The 21,424-nt window shown below is 49.3% G+C and overlaps 1 protein-coding gene across 1 annotated transcript; it reads right to left on the bottom strand.

The window, feature by feature from the left end:
• Positions 1–217: 217 nt before the first annotated feature.
• FKBP6 (FKBP prolyl isomerase family member 6 (inactive)) lies at positions 218–21,058 on the bottom strand. Its single transcript, XM_075771923.1, has 8 exons — positions 20,785–21,058; positions 19,388–19,477; positions 18,685–18,887; positions 17,300–17,419; positions 16,050–16,244; positions 15,667–15,776; positions 12,570–12,657; positions 218–620 (listed from the first exon to the last, which is right to left on the bottom strand). The coding sequence occupies exons 1-7, from the start codon at positions 21,056–21,058 to the stop codon at positions 12,582–12,584; spliced, it is 1,068 nt and encodes a 355-aa protein (XP_075628038.1). The 3' UTR covers positions 218–620; positions 12,570–12,581.
• Between the last annotated feature and the right edge of the window lie 366 nt (positions 21,059–21,424).

Below are 21,424 nucleotides of genomic sequence, written 5' to 3'. Positions count from 1 at the left end.
TTCGAAATTTAGTATCAACATTCACAGCAATGTTCAGCCAAAACAAAGAGCATAACATGCTGTTGCCCAAGAAGAGAGCTAGCTATACAGCAACAAACCAGACCCTATTTCCAAATTCCAGCTCCTTGCACTGAAAGACAGACATTAATCACTCTTACACAATAAATTGGCACAGGTCCTGCCAGCATTAGTTCTCAAGTTGGTTTATTTTCTCAGAACAAAAACAATATCAAACAATTTTTTCAAAGAACAACCTGTATAAACAATACAAAACTCCATGGCATCCTACTCCCATTTACAGGTTCCCTAAAAGCAGCCCAGAACCTGCAAGGATGTCAGGAGTTTTCTTCAAAGAACACGTAAAGGAGAAGGCGGCACTCCTCCTTCTCTCCTACAGCAGGACTTGGCTCTGCTGGAAACAGCCTCAGAACATGGCAAACAAAACCAACTTCAGGAAAATTGGACCTTGCATAAAATACAGAACCTCCACTCCATGCTCTCAAAACAAGACAGTGCTCTTGCTCCTTTTCCCAAAACATAGATGCAATGCAGAGATCAACGTGTGCCCGGAGGCAGGTCCTCCTGTCCAAGAATCGCTCTTTTCGTCAGCTGGCAAGGTCCTAGGAAAACAAAATACCATAGTCAGGGTTCCCACAGGGATCACCTGTACATTTTATTCCATTTTAGCTGTAAAAAGGTCAGTTGTTACCAGCACACGTCTACAGCAGCCCTGAGAGAGTCACCCAGAATTCTGCAGATTAGCACAAGTGGAAGGGCTGCAGTGAAATCCCCATAAAATTCATTCAACTTCCTCACGTAGGACTTGGAGGAAACTGTGTATTAAGTGACAAGAACTCAAAACTAGCAAGTCCCCCCCAGAGAAACACTGAAGGGTGTTCTTCAGACCACCTGCCTTCCTCTGCAGGGTCATCTGTGCTACCCATCGCTTGTGCTTTTCCAACCCTGTTCTGGGAAACCCAGTGCCTGGATACTTACTGCCTTTGGGAGATCAGTCCTGCGTCTCCTGAAGATTCGCCATCATGTCAGACTTCTGTAGCTTCCCACCATATTTACTCACTCCCACCTCCCCCCCTTGCCCACATCCCCTGTCTGCAGGGCACAACCACCAAGAGGCCTGGCCACACCACTGCGTCACCGGCACTGGACACCGTACCCCCAGCATTTTGTTCTTTGTTAGCTCCCTGTCCTGGTTTCAGCTGAGAGGATTGATTTTCTTCATAGTAGCTAGTGTGGGGATACGTTTTGGATTTGTGCTGGAGACAGCACTGATAATATAGAGATGTTTTTGTTCTATGGACTTATTGTTGAGCAGTGTTTGCACAGGGCCAAGGCCTTTTCTGCTTCTTGCACTGCCCTGCCAGCGGGATGGCTGGGGGTGGACAAGAAGTTGGGAGGAGACACAGACAGGACAGGTGACCCAAACTGACCAAAGGGATATTCCATATTGTATGACATCATGCTCAGATTATAAGGAGCTTGGGAGAAGAGGCATTCAGAGCAATGGCGTTTGTCTTCCCAAGTAACCGTTACGCGTGACAGAGCCCTGCTTTCCTGGAGATGGCTGAACACCTGCCTGCCCATGGGAAGCGGTGAATGAATTCCTTGCTTTGCTTTGCTTGTGCGCGCGGCTTTTGCTTTCCCTATTAAACTGTCTTTATCTCAACCCACGAGTTTTCTCACTTTAACTTTTCCCATTCTCTCCCCCATTCCGATGGGGGGGGGGGTGAACGAGCGGCTGCGTGGTGCTCAGCTGCCGGCTGGGGTAGAACCACGACACTCCCCCCCGCCCCATTGTTCTCACTTGCAGTTGGATCCTCACCAGTCCTGGAGTCGCAGCACAAAGAAGGTGACAGATTCTGTACCCAGCAAAGCCTCTTTCTCTCATCTGCAGCCCCCACCCCATCCCTCCCCCTCTTTAGGTCACGAGAGCTCCACTAGGAGACCAGTATCCAGGCAAAGGGCAAGTTTTCTCTGGATATAAACAACAGTTTCTAAGCTGTGATTTTTCCCACCCTCCCCTCTGTATTTCAAAGAGGAACCTCTTGGGTCACGGATCAGGACTTGGACCACCTGCCTCACCTTCTACACGGCTACACCAACCTTGCTGCCAACAGCTCGCCTGTTCCTTCAGCACATCTCCCAAGCTTTCCCTCTGCCTCCACCTGCAGACAGAACCAGCTCCATCTCCCCCCTGGCCCTCGCAAGCTCTTTGAGTTGGTTTTCAAGTGCTGGTCAAACACTGTGAGATCTGCCATGGAGCTGTGGGGCATGCAAGTGTAATGTGGAGTTCCCTCTTGCTCTCAAAGCCATTAAACACCTGGGATAAAACACACTCAGCATACACTCAATGCTGCTTTCTGATGTGCCCGTTAGATAGTTCAACATCTTGCCGCTCATGATGTTGCTGCAACTGGCACCTCTGAGATGCTCAACGGAAGAATACTGATACAGAGGGTATGTCCCCGATGCATCAGAGTGCAGATGGCACCAAAACACTGCTGAAAAAAGTCAGCCTCGTCCCTCCGTCATCCACTGGATGAACAGCAGAAGAAAAAAAAAAAAAAGGAAAAAATCAGAAAAATCCTTGGAAATCTTTCCACAAGATAACCCATTATCTGTATCCCACAGGAGTTCTGAGGATCAAAGGAGGTACGTTCAAAAGATACACTATCTTCTCTCAGCTCAAGAATACCAGGAGCTCAAACCAATTTTTGCTACTCTTTCAGCAGCTGTATCCACCACAGCTTGCTCAGCCGGCTCGGCTGCAGGGGAGATCTCCGCAAGCATAAATCAAATTACCAGTAGCAAAATGGGGAAGCCTGCTCCTTAGAGGATATCAGCTTACACACTGCTAACCAGAAGGCCAAAAAAAAAAAAAAAAAAAAAAAAAGCTCTAATTGTGAGGAAGACAGACGCTTTACAGACTGAAGGATGAGAAGATGAAGCATCACATGATGCTCAAACTACACGCCTCATTCATTATATATCCTTGAAAGGCACCCCAGGATCACAGGATAATTAGGGCTGCAAGGAACATCAGTAGGTCTCTGGTCGAGTCTCCTGCTCAGAGCAGGGCTAGCTAGGAGGTCGGCCAGATTACTCATCTTCCTCCGATGAGCCTGAAGAAGCCGGGTTTTATTCGGTTGGTATGCCCAGAGCCACACAAACCCCGTGACTCACATGCCACCCTGCCAGAAAACTATCAGTCTGAATGAGGACAGTGTGCCTCTCTCAAGGGCTGCCCCTGATTTAAAAGTTTGGGATAATAAAAGCACAAAACAGTCGAGCAACTTTCAAGATTGCCAGAAACAGACCAGTAAAGACTTGCAGCCTAGCACAAACTGGGATTCACAGTAACAAGTCAGGGCAGAGCCACTGTCCTGGCTCACCTGGACTCACGAAATCCCGTGTTACAGTCTCATTTAACAGGCCTCCTGTTATTGCCAAACCTTCCAAAACTGGGGGTTAATGGGGTTCACTGTAATGCAAGATATTCGCGCTCAGCCTCAGCCTGGCAGCACTTTCCACTATCTCCTCTGACCAGGAGAAGGGCAGAGGAAGCCTCTGAAGAAGGGAAACTACTGGAGGACACTTCAGCTGATCTCTTCCCTTTCAAAATGAATCAGAGATAGAAATGCTTAAATCATTTCTCCAGTTCACAGCATAAAGTTCTAGCAACTAGGACGAGAAAAAAAGGTTTCTACAGTGGAAAAAAATCATTATACTTGATGTGCTGCAGTGTTCTGCGCATTATTAGAGAAAAGCATCTTTGCTCCCGTTAAAGTACAACCGACTTCCACTCTGCTACTTGTCAGTCTAATACTATCCCCACACAGCACTTCCTTTTATGTGTCCCTGATAGGCATACTTAAGAGATAATCGCTTGATGTTTCCACTGGCTGTTAGTTGTGGTTTGGGGTGTCTAGCTGGGTATTAAACCTACAGCTACTGAGACTTCTTGTGTGCCATAAAAACAAAGGATCAAACCGTTAAGTCTTCTGGTTTCATGGCTGCTATTTGAAGTAATAAAGTCTTTACATGGAGCTAATTAAAAAAATATTCAAACTGAAACCCTAAAAAAGCCATTTCAAGGAGTGTTTGATCAGTTCATCTCTTTCATTTCCACCTAATGGCTACACAATCAAAAGAGAAGTGGAGGGGAAACACACAGCCCTGAAGACGCAGAGAGTTGGATCACATTCAAAGCATTTGCTGCTCCTGCAGGTAGAACAGCACGCTCCAGCCAGGACTCCGCTCCAATATTTGTTTCCTTCCCTTAACAGCAGGTTGGCAGCAACTCAGCCACGCAAACCAGCAAGGCACAGCTCGCTTTGAAGTTCAGGCAGAAGTCTGTCGGTACCAGCTATTTTAATTCATGCTTCAGAAAGACAAGGCAGTCGATCATCGGTTTACAGTAAGCAACATGCCAGGTCACAGGTCATTTATAATCACAGTCACCTTTACTCTGCATTAAAGCCATAATTAACAGTTAATGTTTAACAAAGGCTTTAAATTAGTTTAAGCTGCTTTCTTGCATGAAGAACTGTTGCTACCTTTTCCCCAGCTCCCCTTTCCTGCCTCCATCTCTAGCAGGGCTGCAGGCAAGTGTCATGTAGGCACCAAACGCAGCAGATAAAATTTTCCCCAAAGCGTAAGGAAATCTAAAAGTAAGAAGCATGCACTTAAAGCACAGCTCCTGCCAGTTCAGCCCTCATTAAAACCATGCTTTGAAGCAGCAGCGTTGCACTGAGATAACCCCCGTGAGAAGAGTGCTCCTCGAGAGAAGCAATCATCGGCTTCGTAGAGAGAAGCCTGGAAAGCTGGCTTGGCTTTTATATCCCAGGGAAAGGCCTCAAGGAGACTTTGAGAGAAATGTAGCATCCACGTGTTTGCTACGGGAGGCACAGTGCCTTCCTTTCAACGCTTCGGTTCAAATCTTCACAGGACGCTCACTGACCACGGGGAAGAAAGTAAGGAAAGTTTTGACTTGGTAGTCAGAAGGATAGGGTACCTCTTACCCCACAGCTCCGCACGAGGACCCTGGAAAAGTAGATGTTATGTGCCCACATTTGGGGCAAAGATCAGCAAAGGGGCTAAAACCTTCTTGAATGGCTATTGCCCGAGAAGTGCTCTTCACTCAAACTCCGACGAGGCCGTGAGGAACTGCCACTTGGAAGTGACAGCATGGAGAAAAACCACCGCTGCCAGGTGAACAGGCTCCTCTGGAACGCACCGCGTGGACCCCACGAGGGGATACCGACAGGCTGCGGCTCTCCGGAAGGGCAAGAGGAAAACCTGGTGACAGCGAGGGTGCTGTCAGCTGGCCGGTAACAACACGCACTGGGCAATCCACCCCGATACATGAAGAAACAGCTGTTCACAAACACCAGGCTATCCTGGTTTTATCTGGGCAATTATTAGAGGGAATGCTACGTATCACCATCCCAGGAGCCTGCCTCCGAGCCTGCCACGTGCCTTCAGAAAATGACCTAACTGGGGTACCACTTATCTGCTATCTATGGAAGCAACTCTGCAGGCGGCCATATCCTCATTTCCCTCTCCAACGTGGTGTTTGGGGAGGTCCAGCTGTTAGTGCTTCAAGTGGACTCACTTTTGTGGCCGAGATGGCTGTGAAGCCTATCTTCAGAGCGCGGCGGCACATGGGCACGCAGGCGCTCAGAGACGCCCCGTGTCTGAAGGCCTGAACAGGCTCTGACCCACAGCTACGAGGACCACCCCATCACAGGTGCTCCAGTCACCCAGATTCACAGATGGAAGGTGCAAGGAGCAGATGTGCTACTCCTCATTTGTATAAATCAAGCTATATGAACTTCAATTGCTATCTGAAGACCTGCACTTACATGCTTTTTTTCTCAAGATGGGTTTGTTTGGGTTTTTTTGCAAGTCAATTTGTCATGATCCTCAGCTCCACAAAGGATCCACAGCGAGTTTCAAGCCCTGCCTGACAGCAGCTCAGTGGCAGGATGAATTCTCCAGAGATCTTTAACAAGTCTCGACTCCAAACACCCTGAATCCTGATGACATGCGTTACCATTCTGAACCTGAGGTGACAGAAGAAGGATCTGTCAAGTATGCTCAGATCTCCGATAGGACAAGGATACATAAGCAAAAAGGAAAAACAGAAAGCAGAGCTCTTTCCCAAGCATTTCTAAAAGAGTCCCTTAAAACAGCACCCAGACAAAGCAACAAAACAACTTGTTCAGGGAGCAGGAGGTCTCACAAGAGGGACAATTATGGTAAGGTGAAAGAGAGGATGAACTGTTCAACACACACTTCTGACTCAGAAAGGACTTCATCCAGCAAATCCGGGCTGAAACCGATCCTTAGAGCAGCTCCCAGTCCTTCTTCAAGAGCTCAGATAACTTTCATGTCAATAATACTCAGCATTCTGTCAAATCAACAGGTCCCCGATAAAGCAGCGTGGGTAGTGGGAGAGGCACGTGAAGGTCACGTCTACCCTTACTGGAAATAACTGCAGTTCTGCAAACCAACTCACAGCAGCACCAAGACACTCCCCACATCTTAAGCAAAAAGCCTTTCCACAAGCAGCATTCCCCCAATCTGAAGCCCTCGTTAGTGCCTCCTGCCTCTCGGTGCTGACAACCATAAACATTGTCTTTTCGCAAAGTGCTGTTGCCATGATGTCAGACACAGCAACCACTGCCCTCGTGCTGTTCAGTAGCCCCCGATCCCCTGTCAGCTGCTCTGTGTTGTTGCTGATGGAGAGGACACCCCATTATGGGGCTGCACTTGGTGAACAGTGCTTGGGAGCTCACAAGCAGAGGAGTATTTCCCAAAACCACAGTGAACACTGTCGAGGGCACTTAGCACTCTTTTTGTTAACCTCAGCTGTCTCTGTATCATCACAGCTACTACAACGCGCAGTCAGAGCATTTTGAACTCTTCTGAAGTTTGTCAGTGCTTCACCACTTGCTCTGCTGGAGCAGGATGCCGGCAGGTCTCACAGGACCCTGAGCAGCACCAGCCCCTCTCGTAATCAGGACAGCACCTCACCTGGAGTCTAGGGCATCAGGGGATTAAAAATTTGCAGTTTCATTCAAATGTCTGTGGAATAAAACGAAACATCGTCACATGGAAGATGTCAGGCACCAGGGCATGCTTCGCACCACCATCATCGGAAGTTTTTTTTCCTTCACAACTGTGTGTTGAAGTTTCCTTCTGCTGTGCTCCAGCTCCCCTCTGCTCTGAATGCTGCTGTCGGCTCTGACTCCTGGTCCTGGCACCAGAGTCCTCAGCGCAGTGCCATGCCAAAGCAGCAAGACACAGGGACACCCACCTGGTGTGGGTAGGATACGCGGCTACACCAGCCAGCCCACATCCACCCACAGTGACTGAGATCACTGAGCGTGTCTGCCCAGGATGAGATGTCTCTGAAAGAAGCAGGCAGTGAAAAACACCCTTCACTCTTTGGAGGTGGCAATGTCCTCCAAGCCCGAGAGGATACACGACTCTTCATACAGGCACGGTTACAGCTCTCCACACTCAACACTCCTTCGAGAAACTGGACTAGAACAAGCACACAACAGTAAAGTATGGGAAAGGGCCCTTTGTTTTGCTGTGTAGGGCACAATCCTTTAAAATCCCCAGATTTAAGACTCAGAGAAATAGATAAAGACATTTCTTCTGCTAGTTCAGAGAGAAAGTCGGGAGCCCCCCAGACCAGAAGGCTGGTGGCCAGACATGCCAGTTCTGCCTGGGTTGGCAAGAGCCCGGGGAGAGCTGCCTGCCACCCTCTGTGATGCCAGATGCAAGGACCAAAAGCGGCACCGGGGGCTTCCATGCCCCGGCTACCAGCACAACTAAGCCATACGCTGTCCCAGGCATACAAGCCACAGGCACTTGCAGCAGGCTCCCCTCCAAAAATCGGTTTGGTCACTACCTACTTGGGTGTAGGTTTATCCAGTTTGCCTTTTTACTTACCAAGGTAACAAACCATTTTTACTTACACTTCATACAGCATATCACAACTTAAACACGAGGGCTGGAGAAAGGAGACTTTAAAAATTATGTTTCAGAGAAAACCTTAAAATAATCATGTGTCTCCTTGCTGCTGGAGGTGAAGGCCTGTAACTATGAATGTTCTGCAAAAGTAAAACTTTCTTCTTAAAGAAATTCACGTTACACATAGACCATTCTCTTTAAACCCTACCTGTATGATAAACCCAGTATTATCATGGGAATTAAAAGAGCCCAGCATCTTTTTAACTCTCTACTTGTTTGTAACAGCAGCATGTTTTATCTTCCTGCTGCTGGCAAAAGCTCTGAGAAATAACAGGGTATTCCCTGGGGGCTCAGCCAAGCTGGGTGGCCTCAGGCAGGCAGACAGGAGCTCGAGGAGAAACGCAGCCAGGAACCTGCTCCCACCCGATCTGGGAGCTTCACGTCTGAGCACATCAAGGGGAACCCCAGGCTTTAGGCACTCGCTAAGGCTTAGAGAGGCTGGCCCTGGGCTGGGCCCCCCGCCTGTCCTCTGATGAAGCTGGAGAACCATCACTTCACCGATGCCTTGAGGACGGGCTCAGTAAGGCACTGAGATACCACGTGGGTCTCCCTCCTTTCCATTTCACGCCATCTTTTCACTTCTAAGCCCAGGCCAGACCTCCCAGTCTGGGCAAAGCCACTTCCAGTGCATTCAGACCACGTGTGTCCGGCACAGCTGGCCGGGAAGCACGCGTGTCACGGCATCCCAGAGCCAAGGTGGTGCAGTCCTTTCTTCACTGACAGTTTCTAGAAGGAGAGCAGAGCCTACCCATCTTCCAGAGAAGTATTACAGGTACTACCGCAGGCATGAACTGCGGAACTCCTCTGAAAAAAAGAAAGATGTTAGGAGAGAGCTGGAGGGAAAACAAAAAAAACCCCAAAACACACCAACTGAACAGCCTTATTAAAGCTTTTCTCCTTCCTCTGCTTAGCAAGGAGAATGCTTAATTAAGTCATCCTTCAAGCCTTCCCTCTCACTCCAGCAACGCTCAGCATAAAGCAGGTATTTAACAATTTCCTTCGCAGCACAGGACATCTCGGTGGTACAATAATTTACATATTCTAAAGAAGAAGTGAAACTGCTGGTTCTCTGTTGTTCAGCTTTTCGCAGTGGGTAGGGACAGCAACAGCAGGAGGCACATTTTAGATCTACTTGGTAATAAGGGAGAGCAGGAGGGGAAGGAGCAAGTTGCTGTTTACTCAAAGTCTGGAGCCTTCCCAAGGCAGGAGTTTTGACTGTGTTATGCACGTTCTTCTCCGTTTATTTGCAAGTCTCTTTTAGCTTATTAGGTCAGTTTAACTGGCAACCGCTGCTGATTTTAAGCCCAATTATAGTCACTTCTACCTGGTGACACAGCCCCAGTTCTGCAGCCAATTCTCACCAATTAATGGCTTCAGAGTTGCTAGACCCTGCTATTCGTAGCAATCGTGAGTTTGACCTCAGAGTCATAGTTTCCTGTCATAATTTCAGCATTGTTTGTTTTCGCTGGAACACTTCCCTGTGTGCTCTCAACTACTGAGATTGCTTCTCCTGTGCATTGCGCTGAGATACACCGTAGAGGCAAGTTTTCAACTTTGGCCCACCTTTAACAATAATAATACTTAAAAAAAGCTCAGAGATTCGTCTTTCTGGGATGAAACTATCACCAAGGACCCTCTACTAAAATCCAGACATTTCTAGGGAATTCGTCCCCACTCCTCGTGATTAAGTTCTCTTGATCATGAAGGACCACAGCAACACAATGATAAGAAATTCTGCTCCCCCACTGCCCCCCAGCCCATTCATCCTGCAGTTTAGGGGACACCAAGGAGGACTTTCTGCTATGCACGTCCCAGCTAACCTGGCTTGACACATGCTGCACACCCAAGGCGTATGGAGGCAGACAAATAACCCAAACAGGGGTAAGCACGAGACCCAAGCCACTGCGTGTGCAAGGATTGAAGAAAGATTTAAGAAAGCGTTCATGCTTCTATTTCTCCCTCTGAGTATTTTTTAATTCCTCCAGGGAGCATCACAAGTGGCCTCGCATTTCACCAAAGAAAATATTTCTTCTGACCCGAAACTCCGTTAAAAAGAAAGCAAGCATGTTCTGCGCAAGATGTAGTCTGTGGCAATTAGAGGGGAGCGAGAGGGACACACAAATACCAGGCAGAATGAAGATACTCGTGTCCCTGAGTTCAACTGCCGGTACGCAAAGCCCTGGATTGTTCAGTACAGAGAAATGAACCCTCTGTCCCTGTAACAGAGCAACCACTGTAGAACTCACCAAAAGGTACAGCAAACCCACCTGGGAAGGGGCTCTGAAGCAGGGGGATGGACGTAGCAGTGTGCCAGGAGGGAGAAAATGCTACAACTAGAGCTCCGAGCCATTTAGCTCACAAGCAGGGCAACGGGTCAGGTTGCTTAAGGAGCACCTGCCAGCTGGTATACAGGAAAGTCTTCCATAACTGTTGTGATTCTACTGGATCATAAAACATGAGCGCACTGGCAGCACGCTCAGGCCATCTACTCGCTAAATGCCTACGACAGAAAGGATGAAGCAGGTCTGCCAGACCGACCAAATACAGCTTGTGCCCTAAACTGAACTTGTACAAAGTTGTCAGAAAACACCAAAGAATGTTCTGCCTCATCTGACTAATTAGTAGTGCCTTTGGAGAGCAGGGGCTCTAGCTGGAACTGCTTTGCTCCTCTCTGAATACACAATGAACTTTTTAAGAAAGATGCAGCAGCAAAGCAACCTCCGGTTAGCATAAGGCCCTGCAAGACCCTGCTCCAGCAGAGTATCTTTCTTGCAATCAATTAACAGTAGATTCTTGTATAGGTCTCAGTGACTTATGTTTGTACGGAACACTTAAGTTTGATTTTTATTTTAGTTATAGTATTTAAAAAAAAACAACAAAGGAGGTTAGAAATCTTTTTGACTGACAGCTGTCCATCAGCTGTGCAAGGCAGGAGAACTCCAGCCTCCAGCAGAGGTTTCTCTTTTTCCCCTTTGTACTTCTCAGTCACCACTAACCGAAGACACTGTTTTATTTACAACAATCACGATGTGCCGTTACACTAACTGTCTGGAAATCAGCATCTTTGTCAGCCTCTTTTTGGGAAAGAGGAGTCCTCCAGCAGTGGAGGACCTGCCTGGTGACCCAGCAGATCACCACACTCGTTGAGAGTTCCCACCACAAAGCAGCGCCAGCTGACGCGCAGATCAACACAAGAAGCTTCCCAGGTCAGGCACCACTTCGTGCTACCCTCAGACACGAGACCCAAGTCCTACATGCTTCCAAACTGCAAGTTTCTGAAACTCAGCAAGTGGAGAATCAGAGCCTCCTTGCCAAGTCCGGAGCCACAGACTTCCTGCACACACTGGCAAGACCGCTCATCAGTTTAAATCCCCTTTCACAGCCACTTGCCCGGGGGTAGGTACCTGCTAACAGATGTGATTGGTCTCATCCTGAACCCAGGGCAGAAGGATTTGTGCTCCGAGGCAGTTCAACATGCCCAGCCCAGAACGGGGCACGGGGCAGTGGGAAGGGCAAAGGCTGCAGCAGGGAGGCGCGTCCAGCCAAGAGGGTTGTGTTGCGTTAGGAAGCAGCCGTTCAATCAAACCTCTTCCTCAAATACAACCTTAGCTTCCTCACAAGCACAGACAAAAGAGCCAACCTTAAAATATCAGACCTGCACCCTGCACTCGCACTGCTGCTGATGGAAAGGCTGCCAATACTCATTTTCTGCAATTAGAAGAGGTACTGCCTGTATTGCATGAGAGAGAACAGCAGCAAACTGACGGCCCTGAGCTGGTGATGCTTTCTGACAGAAGGCTGCTGTCATTTTCTGCAACTCTTTCCCTAGGGTTTACCCTGAGGCAAGAGACCAGTGAAGATTTCCACTCCCCCTTACACACCCTCAAGGTTTTCACAAAAAAAAAAGAAGAATGATCAAAGAGCCTTTGTGCATTTATAAACCCGTCAATTTTGCTAGAAGATTTAAGGCTTTAAAAAGTCCAAAACATCTATTTGAAATTTTCTATACAAACAGGTTTTTTTAATATTTTAAAAAACCCAGAAATAAAATATTTAGATTTTTCTGAAGTAAGGCATTCCAGCAGCTCCAGACAGAAGCGCTGGAGGGGAGGAGGAAATCCAATTCTTAAGTTTGACAGGAACAATTTTTTTTGTTTCTTTTAATTGGCAGAGAAACAAGACTACACAGCTATTTCTCCCCCTGGCTCTGACAAGAATAGCTGGGATGAGCAGCACAGGAAACAACAAACCCAAACTTAATCAAGTGCTGCCAGTTTCAGGTTCCTGTTCCATGCCAGCTCACCTCGCAGGAAAGATTCCCCAAGCCAATGATGCAGCAGCGTTTCATCCCACCATCCTGCCTTTTCCCCTCAACACGCTCCCATTACCTTACATTTTGCCTCCAACATCCTCCCATGCAGAAGAGAAGCAGGTTCCCCACTTGTAAGCAGTTCAGACATGACACAGGTTTTGGGAGACCTCAGCCTTTTTCACAACTCGATTACCTTTATTTCTGGTCAGTCAGAAGCCTTGAGAGAGGCAAACATTCGGGAGCACATTTCTTTCTCCTTTTTGATGTAGTCCTTGTAGCAGCTGCAAAGTAGAGCACAGGATGGTGTCACGGGCGTGGACTGCCTGCCCAGCCATCAACGCCACAACCAGAAAACAGGTTTGGTTTTTTTTTAATGTGTAAATACAATAGCCTAATGTAACAGTGTGCTGGTAACAGAGGCAGCTCCTCCAAGCCCTTCTTTCTGCCACATCAGGGAAGGAGAGCTGCAAACACTGTGCCTTAGCCCCAGACCTTGGGTCTCTGCTCTGCTGGTGACTATTTGCCAAGTAGATCATTTGACTTTTGGTAGCCAGATGCTTTCTACACCAGTTTTGCAAGCACATGACGATGCAGAGGAACCCCCACCCAAATCTTGTGGTCTAGTTTGGCATCTCCTCATTTGTACCACTCCTTGTGCTCCTTCAGTGCCTACCAGAAGATGTTGTACAAGTGCCCTAACTCGAGGATGTCTACCACTGACACCGAATTTGGGCAGAGGATGGGTAGGAGACAGCAGGGATTTGTGTCCAAAGGAAGCGGATGACGGGCCAGATGCTTCCTTCTCCATTCACAGTGTCACATTAGCACAGCACAAGCTTCCTGGACCGCTCCATTTCCATCGCTGCGTCTCCAAGCACAGTATCCTCTGCACCCTGTGTTCTCACCTCACTGGCAACGAGGTCTCACTGGTGAGGAATCACCAAGCCAGAGGGTGACTCAGTTTGGGCACTGTCCCAGGGATCGATGGCTGCCACACTGCCAGCTTTCCTGCATCTGCTACCATATAAGGTCAGAAGTAAAGGGGTTTGTTGCAACACACCAGAAACAGCCCAAGTGTGACATTGGCTAATGCTCCCTCAGCTCCTACCATCAATATCCCCAGGGTCCAGAACCTCCAGGTGTTCCGTTCAGTGAAATCCCAGCGCAGCGAGTCCCTTCTGTTAAGTCTCAGACAGATGTTGCCACAACTGTCCACACTGGGTAGATCAGAGATGCCCACCTAAAGTGTGGATGGGGTGCTCCCATGCCTACCACAGCAGGAAATCCAAGAGCCCCTCGTTTGGGGGCACGGATTCACGCCAGATGTTGGAACAACCCCATCTTGTTCTGGATTTGATGCGATGCAAGCCTTCGAATAAAATGCCAAATGCAGCAGCAGAATCTGCACCAACCAGACCACTGCAGCTGGTACCAGACATTCGTTCCACAAAATCCTCACCCTGGATTCTGCCTTGTTTTCCTCCAAAATGAATTTTGCCAAGAACCTGGTTCAGCTGTTAAACAGATGCTTTTCAAAGTTTTGTTTTAGACAGCAAGAGGTAGCTACTGATTAACACACAACATTCCTTTTTGTAAAGTATAAATGTACTCAGTAAGGAAGTGAAAAGCCTCTAAGGACAAGATTTTGATTCATATTCTATTTCTGAAGCATATGCCAGATCACATTACGAGTTTTCTCAGGCAAGGCAGTTTGGCAACATTACAGGATCTAGACTGAGGTATTAACAACACCCGATAACGCTGTCTTCATCTATTTTATACTACTTCCATTCTTTGTCATAGTAAAAGCAAAAAAATACACCAATTTTAACTGGCACTGAAGCAGAAACTCCGAGACAACAGTGGTTTAACGCGTACTCAGCTTACCGACCCACGTTAGCTGTACATGCCGCTATCTCCAGAGTCGGAGCCGACAAGCCTGCCCACTGCTTCCCCGAAGGCCGAATGCCTTGCTGCTTCCTGGCAGCACAACCTCAACATTATTAGCAAGATTTCTCTTCTACCTGCCAACGAGTCTAAGGGAACAGGAGGCTTCCAGAATCAGGATGTTAGCGCTGTTCCACAGGCCTCTGACACTACCCACAGACCAAGCCTCCAAGCGCAGCTAGCCAGCCGCCCAGATCTAGTTCCTAACACGCTCACTTAGCATTTTGGTGGCTACAGACCCAGAGGCACATCAGGGTGAACAGAAGTTGATTTATTTCAGATTTCCAGACCAGCAGCTAGTATGGCCTTCAAGTTCTTTGTACTTCAGAAGAGAGTAAGTTTGAAGACTTGGTGTTGTCACAGACTATGTGGCTGTACATGACACTGATGTGCAAGGGCAGCCCTCTACCAAATATTACCTGGTGAAGGCACTCAGCCCACGAGACTGGCTTTTCCAGTTGCACCAACTACTCTAATAAGAGCTGTTACTGCTCCCTACAAACCTTTTTGCAAATGCCTGGTGGCGATGCACAAAAGAAGAGGGTTTGTATTCAAGGGCTGCTTTGTGATCTCTGAAGCTGGGGACTGCGTTGCCTTCTGCGTCCGCGAACAGTGCCAGAAGTACAGCACGTGCTTTTGGGAACCAGCTAGTGCTTTTGCCAGTTTCAAAGGGAAGAGAATGAGGGCAGAGACTAGCTTTAGTCATGTTTTGGTGGGGCTAGGGCATGACTAAAGCTGGCAGGATTGCGCTGTATGCAGCCTGCAGGCAAAGGGAAAGTTTGCTTTCAGGATTGCTCACTTGTTACCTCCAAGACAGCAAGAAATTCACTTTTGACAAACATTAGTGTTTGTAGCACCGTACACTGAAGCACTTGCAGTGCAGAAGAGCTGCTGCAGTTAACCAAAGCATCTTAAAGGGAATGAAAATCATACTTATTAATCCAGAACGTTATCAGCTTGAATGCTAGCCTAGTGCATTTCACTGGTTTGGAGGCATTTCAGCAGCCCGTCTCCCTGCCTGACCCACCTGCTCACATGGAACATAACACACACATCCCCCCAGCAAAACCCAGGGAAAGAGTGGGCGCTCTCAGCTTCTCACCTCACCTGTAACCGCTGTGCCTGCAAAGTGTTCAAATCAGCTGTCCCCACACTAAGAGCAACCTTCTGCATTTTCCCAAGTCACTATTAACCTAATAGTTTTGTGGTGGTTTTATTTTTTTGGTTTGGTGGGGGTTTTTGTGGGGTTTATTTATTTTTTTACATTTTAAATATTTTTGAGCAGGTGTTCCAGCCTGTCTAAGCACTCTCTCTGACACAGGGATGGAAAAGAGTTCTCTCACCTTGCCAACTTCTTCAGCTCATTGTTAATATCGTGGTTAAATGGCTGGATGTGCTGAGCTCGGACCAGGAAATCCCGGGATTTTTTGTATTCTGTCATGTGGAGACAAGCCTGCCATTGAAAGAAGACAGATGTGTCATGAGGTAAATATAGACTCGCTGCCATTCCTCAGGACTCAAACATGTGCAGCCACAAACATCTCTGAGACAGATCCAGGTAGCTCGGGAATCCCCCACGAAAAGATCTGTGTGGCGGATTTACAGAGCGCCAGGTTTTCCTAAAAGTCAGATGCAGACAAAGCCTGGCCCAGAATTTAGTGGTTCTCCCTGGTTCATTCGAGGGTATTCCTTCATGTGGCTACCAGAGGAATTTATTTTTGCCCACCTGGCCACACCTGAACAGCGCTTTGGCATTTCTTTGGTCAATCTCCAAGGCCTTCTCCCCATATGCCAGAGCTTGGGCAGGATGTTCCAGCTTCAGGTAAGTAAGGGAGAGATTCAGGAGCACCAGCAACTTGGAAGCATTGATCTGATGCTGCTCTTCCTCAGTGGAAGGACTGCGACGGAGGATGGAGAACACCTGAGCAGACAGGGAAAAAGAACTAGTGCACAACAAATCTGTTACGGGAAGTGAGAAATCCATCTCATCACACAGCTACATCCATGTTTCTGTCTACCTAGGGCAGTTAAAAATAGAAATAATCAAAACTCTAAATATACTGCATGGCATTCTCAGCACGACTAGCCAGCTCAGCCATAAGACCAAGGTTTACGAACCTATCAAGGAACTTGTAAGCAGCAGAATGAAAGAAAATTACACCCAGGACTCACATTTTAAGGACAAGGATGGAAGAGATATCTTACAGGGAGAAGGGCAATTTATTTTTGTTGCAAAAATACCACGAAAAATCAACTCTGAACGGAGGAAAGAAAAATCTCGCAAAACCTCACCACCTCTGAAATAAGGGCAGATGCATTCCAGTTTGGCAATAACTGAGTATTTCCCCACCTGGAGAGGCTGTGGAGTCTCCATCCCTGGAGATGCTCAAAACCTGAACGGACACAGTCCTGTACAACTTCCTGCTGCAGCTGACCTTCCTTCAGCAGGGGGTTGGAGTACACAACGTCCAGAGGTTCCCACCAACCTCAACTACTCTGCAATTCCCAACTGAAAGGCTAAAAATAAAGTTAGAGTGCCCAGTGTGTCCGTGATGTCTGTTTCCAGACCAAAGGGATTCTAGATTCCTTCTCAAAGCATCAATCAGCACGTGGCTGCAATACAAGGCTTTGCTGCACCACAACACCTCTCAGCAAAAGCTAACCTGCGAGGCCCCAGTCCAGCGGTCAGCCAGCAACCTGCTCGGGGCTCCCACAGCCACGGAGGTGTACTCTTCCATCTCACAGGGAGCAAGCCTGAAGGAAAAGGGTTCTGCCTATTTCTGCCAATCCTTCTCCTCCTTCATTTACCACGGCTGCTTACACAAAAGCAGGTGTCTAAGATCTGTTCTTAAATAACAAACTATGCCTGGGAAATATAATGAAGTTATTTGATCTCTAAATTGTACTTGTTATGGTGAGGTAGCACTTAATACACAGCTCTGCACAATGAAAACCACATTTTTTCTGGTGTCATACCCTTTTGTATCTGTCTCTGGCACTCTCGAAGCACCGCTTACGGTAGAGGTAGTTGCCAAACTGTCTCTCCGTGTCTGCCACTTTCAACACCTTTTCTAGTGGAAATGTATCCTGCTGCTCCTGTACAAAGAAATACCTGAATTTCAACTCAAAGAAAAGAAAACAAGCAGAGAGCTCAGACAGGACAGTCCTGCACAGTCCCCTTCCCTTCGCAGAGCAGGAGCCAGGCGTTGCCAAAGCCCCTGCAGCATCCAGCAGGCCACCACCACGTGGCATTTCCCTTGGCCAGGCCAAAACATGTCACTGTTCTCGTGCCGATAACTCCCGGTGAAGAGTGCTACCAGTCAGGTCAGGAAGCTCACCAGGACCAAAGGGACTCCATGGGAGGGGAAAAAAGCAGGAATTTGTTCTTAAATCCTGCCCAGGTCTCTCACCTGCTTAGCACAGAGCAGACAATTAATGCAAATGCTATTGCTGGCATAAAAGGTGAAGCTGATTGAAAGGCTCCATGGCTCCAACGGCTTGGTATCACCCAGGGCGGCACCCTCAGGCCAGCTCTGGGACCAGCCTGACACCCACACAAGACATCAACCAGGAAAACAAAAAAAACCCTGACAATTATAAAAAAATATTAAAATCGAGGGACAGGTTTTCTCCTGGGTTTGCAAGTTTGAATCTGCTCACAGAGAGAGGCCAGTTAGCCAGAAAGGGCGGGCGACCAGCAAGAAGGGGACCGAGCTCTCTTGCGACAAGTGCGATTTGCTCGCAGGGCTGCGTGTGGAAAAACGGCCAGTGCCGCAGCAGGAGGGAATGAGGGGCCCCCACCACCAACCAAGGCTGCTGCCTGTGCCCCACAACCACAGCCCAAAGCCCTTTACATGAAAAGGGGGAATTAACAATAACACCATAACTCACCAGGGAGGAAAGCGAACAGTGAAGGAGCACTTGGGAGAGCAGCCAAGTAGCAGAGACAAAGGGGGGGCTGGGGGGGGGGCACTCGGAGGCTGCAAACTGAACAGGATTTTTACAGACAGCTCATTACTGTTCAAAAAGTGAACTTCCTGGAAGCTGGTGCCCTCTAGTGAAACCATGAGGTTTCTTGTAAAGCTAAAGAGAAATGGAAGTCATTCCACTGACTCCAGCACAGGGGAGCAAAGGCAGCACCCAGCTTCTCCCTCCGCACAGGAGTGCAAACGGATCCCGGCGTGCAGGGGCAGTGTTAAAGGGCGCGTGTTTGTACCAGGGCAGAGCCAGCAGCCCAGGGTCTGGGTAACCGCACCTGCGATTAAGCTAAACATACGTAATACATGAGCAACAGCAACTGGAAGGAAAAACAAAGGCTTTGCATCCAGATTTAGGTCTCAAACCTTATTAAGGCAACTCACAGGAGTCAACTCAAAGAAGTCGTCAGATTCATCTGTGTCCAGGAAGTCCAGCACCTCCACCTCGAACATGACTGTGGCATTCGGGGGAATGAGAGGAGGACAGCCCTGCCGCCCATAGGCGTAATCTGGCGTGAAGACAAACTTTGCTCCCTCTCCCTTCTTCATCGTCAGCAGGCCGATTACCAGACCCCTCAGTGTAATGTCTGTCGCAACAAGAAATGGAAGGTCACGAGAACTGCAAACCTGGAAACCCCCTCAGACACCAAGCACCGATTTCTCCTAAAGTCTGGAGGAAAAAATCCTTCGTAGCTCACATCTCGGCAACTACACCGGTCAACTGCGCCCTGTTATGGATTACCAAGGCAGTCTGCTGGGGGCCCAAGCATGCAGTAAACAGCCACATCTCCTCTCAGGCGATGTGGAAACACCAAAACAAGCAGCTGCTTCAGGGCAGGCAGCAAGCACCCTCGCTTCCATCAATGACAGGGACACTGCGGCTCACTCCTGCAGGCGAGTGGGGCAGAGGGCGATCGTTCCAGACTGACCAGCACCCGTGTGAAGCAGGGGGCTTCCGGACTCCATTAACAAGCTTTAAAGGTTTCAAATAACCTAAAGATACTAAACAGTGTTTAAACTGACATGTCTTAACGTGCTGGTCTTTACAACTCTGAGTCCCAGGACAAACTCTTCAGCTCAAACCCACCTTTTCCAAGTTTCATCAGCCCAGGAAACTTGCTGTAGCAGTTTGTGCAGAACGGCTTGTCCCTGTGTTCCAGGTACCCAGAGTACTTCACTGTGCAGCCAAAAGCAAGGTGCAGGGAGGAGACAAAAGCCAGAGTTTGATTTCATGCCCAGTACCAGTACCATCAGTAGCACACCAGGAGCTGGCTTTGCAACACCATCCTTTTACTCGCCTTTTTTCCATCTGCTGTAGAGCAGCAGAGGCAGCACAAACTACCTTGTGTTTTATACCAAAAACCTGGTCACATCCAAGCAGGCAAGTGGTGTTAACTGTGTTTTAACATCACCAGATAAAGCAGCTGCTTCACAGTCCTGATCCCTATCTAATCAAGAGATGTGATTTCGTGTTTTTAAGAACTGGAAACTTCAGCTGTATAAATTAAAACGCTCCAATTATCTGCAGAAATATGTGACAAAGCCTTTCCTAATCAAAGCTGGAGCCCTGGAAAGAGAAACAAAAGGGAAAACGTGCCCCTCCGAGCTCTGCCAGTCTCCTGGGCGCTGTACGGGTAACTTCAGTTCCCACTGTTAGAAAACCTGCTGTAATGGGCTTCCCTTGGCACGGCACCAGGCCCTTGCACTTCAGGAACCACCTTCAGCTTCAAACTTCTTCTCTGTACTGTTAGCACAGGTGGGACCTGGAAATCCTGCTTTTCTCAAGGTTAAGACGCCCTTTGAGTTAATCTGTCAGCCAGAAGAAGTTAAACAGAGTATCCCAAGTACTAAAACACTGATAAGGGAGAGCAGATAGTCTCTGAAACAGAAAGACATACTACTGTATAACATCAGCACTTTTAAATTCTTGTTCTGATCTCACGCTAAAGTCCAAAGTGCTCAGATTTGCCATCCCACGAACACCTCAAAATTAGAGGCTCGGGGTATCTTTTACAACAGGTTCTGTCCGCTCCGTTTCCCCCAGCGCACGCTTCAGGCCCAGCCACGCAGACCAAAGCACGGACCTCGCACTGAGACGGAAGGGACAGAGACGAGCACCAGACACCGACTTCGGACTACACGTCCAAGGATTTTAGGTTTTCTTAGTCCTGCTAACCACAGATTAAACGTAACAATTGCCATTTATACAGAAAGCTACTCAGGAGCCGGTCAGCAGAGACTGCAAGCTCATCCCCATGAAGTAGGGTGCGACGTTACCACAGAGCGCACCGAAACCCAGCGAGCCAGGCCGGGAGCTCAGGCAGCACTCGCTGCGGGGGGGGCGGCACAGGGCCTGGGCACACGGCCCCGGGGAAGGTGCGAAGGACGGGACGGGCCCTGTGACGGGGCAGGGGTTGGGGGCCGGCCGCAGCCCACGGGCACCTCGGCCTGCCCGGCACCACAGGCCCCGAGCCCCGGCAGTACCTGCCACAGAAGCGGCCATGGGCACGGTCTGCCCGGTGCCAGGGCGCAGCTCCTCCTTGTACACGCCTCCATCGCTGGTCAGGTCCTCCACGCCCCGGACCTGCGACAGCCACTGGAAGGAGCCCCTGGCCCAGCCCTGCCCCACGGAGCACCGCCCGTCCTTGGGCCCGGTCCAGCCCTGCCCCGCCGAGCACCGCCTGCCCTCGGGCCCGGCCCGGGCCCCGCCACCGGCCGGCAGACAGCCGTGCTGCCCCTGGCCCCGCGCCCCTCGCATCGCGCCGCCACGCGCCGCCACGCGCCGCCACGCCACGCCACGCCACGCCTCAGCCCCGCCTCAGCCCCGCCCCGCGCCTCCGCCCTCTTCACCAATCACCGCCCGCTACACTCTGCACCTTCAGCCAATCACGCTCCGAGGAGCGATCTCGTCCCAACACGCTGTTTCACAACCACGCTCCGGCGCCTCTCGAGGAGGACACGCCCCTACGCAGCTATCGGCCAATGGGCGATGGAGGCGTCACGGCCCTTCGCAGTGCACCCTGGGGGATGTAGTTCCCCCCCCTCCGGGCCCCGCTCCCCGCCGTTCCCCCCGGCCGTGCGGGGCACAGCAGCCTCTTCCGGGCACTGGCGCCTCGGGGAGGCC

Source organism: Balearica regulorum, chromosome 19 (assembly GCF_011004875.1).
Source record: "Balearica regulorum gibbericeps isolate bBalReg1 chromosome 19, bBalReg1.pri, whole genome shotgun sequence".
Lineage (NCBI taxonomy): Eukaryota > Metazoa > Chordata > Aves > Gruiformes > Gruidae > Balearica > Balearica regulorum.
The sequence above is the reverse complement of the archived record's forward strand: the minus strand, read 5'-3'. Positions and strand labels throughout refer to the sequence as shown.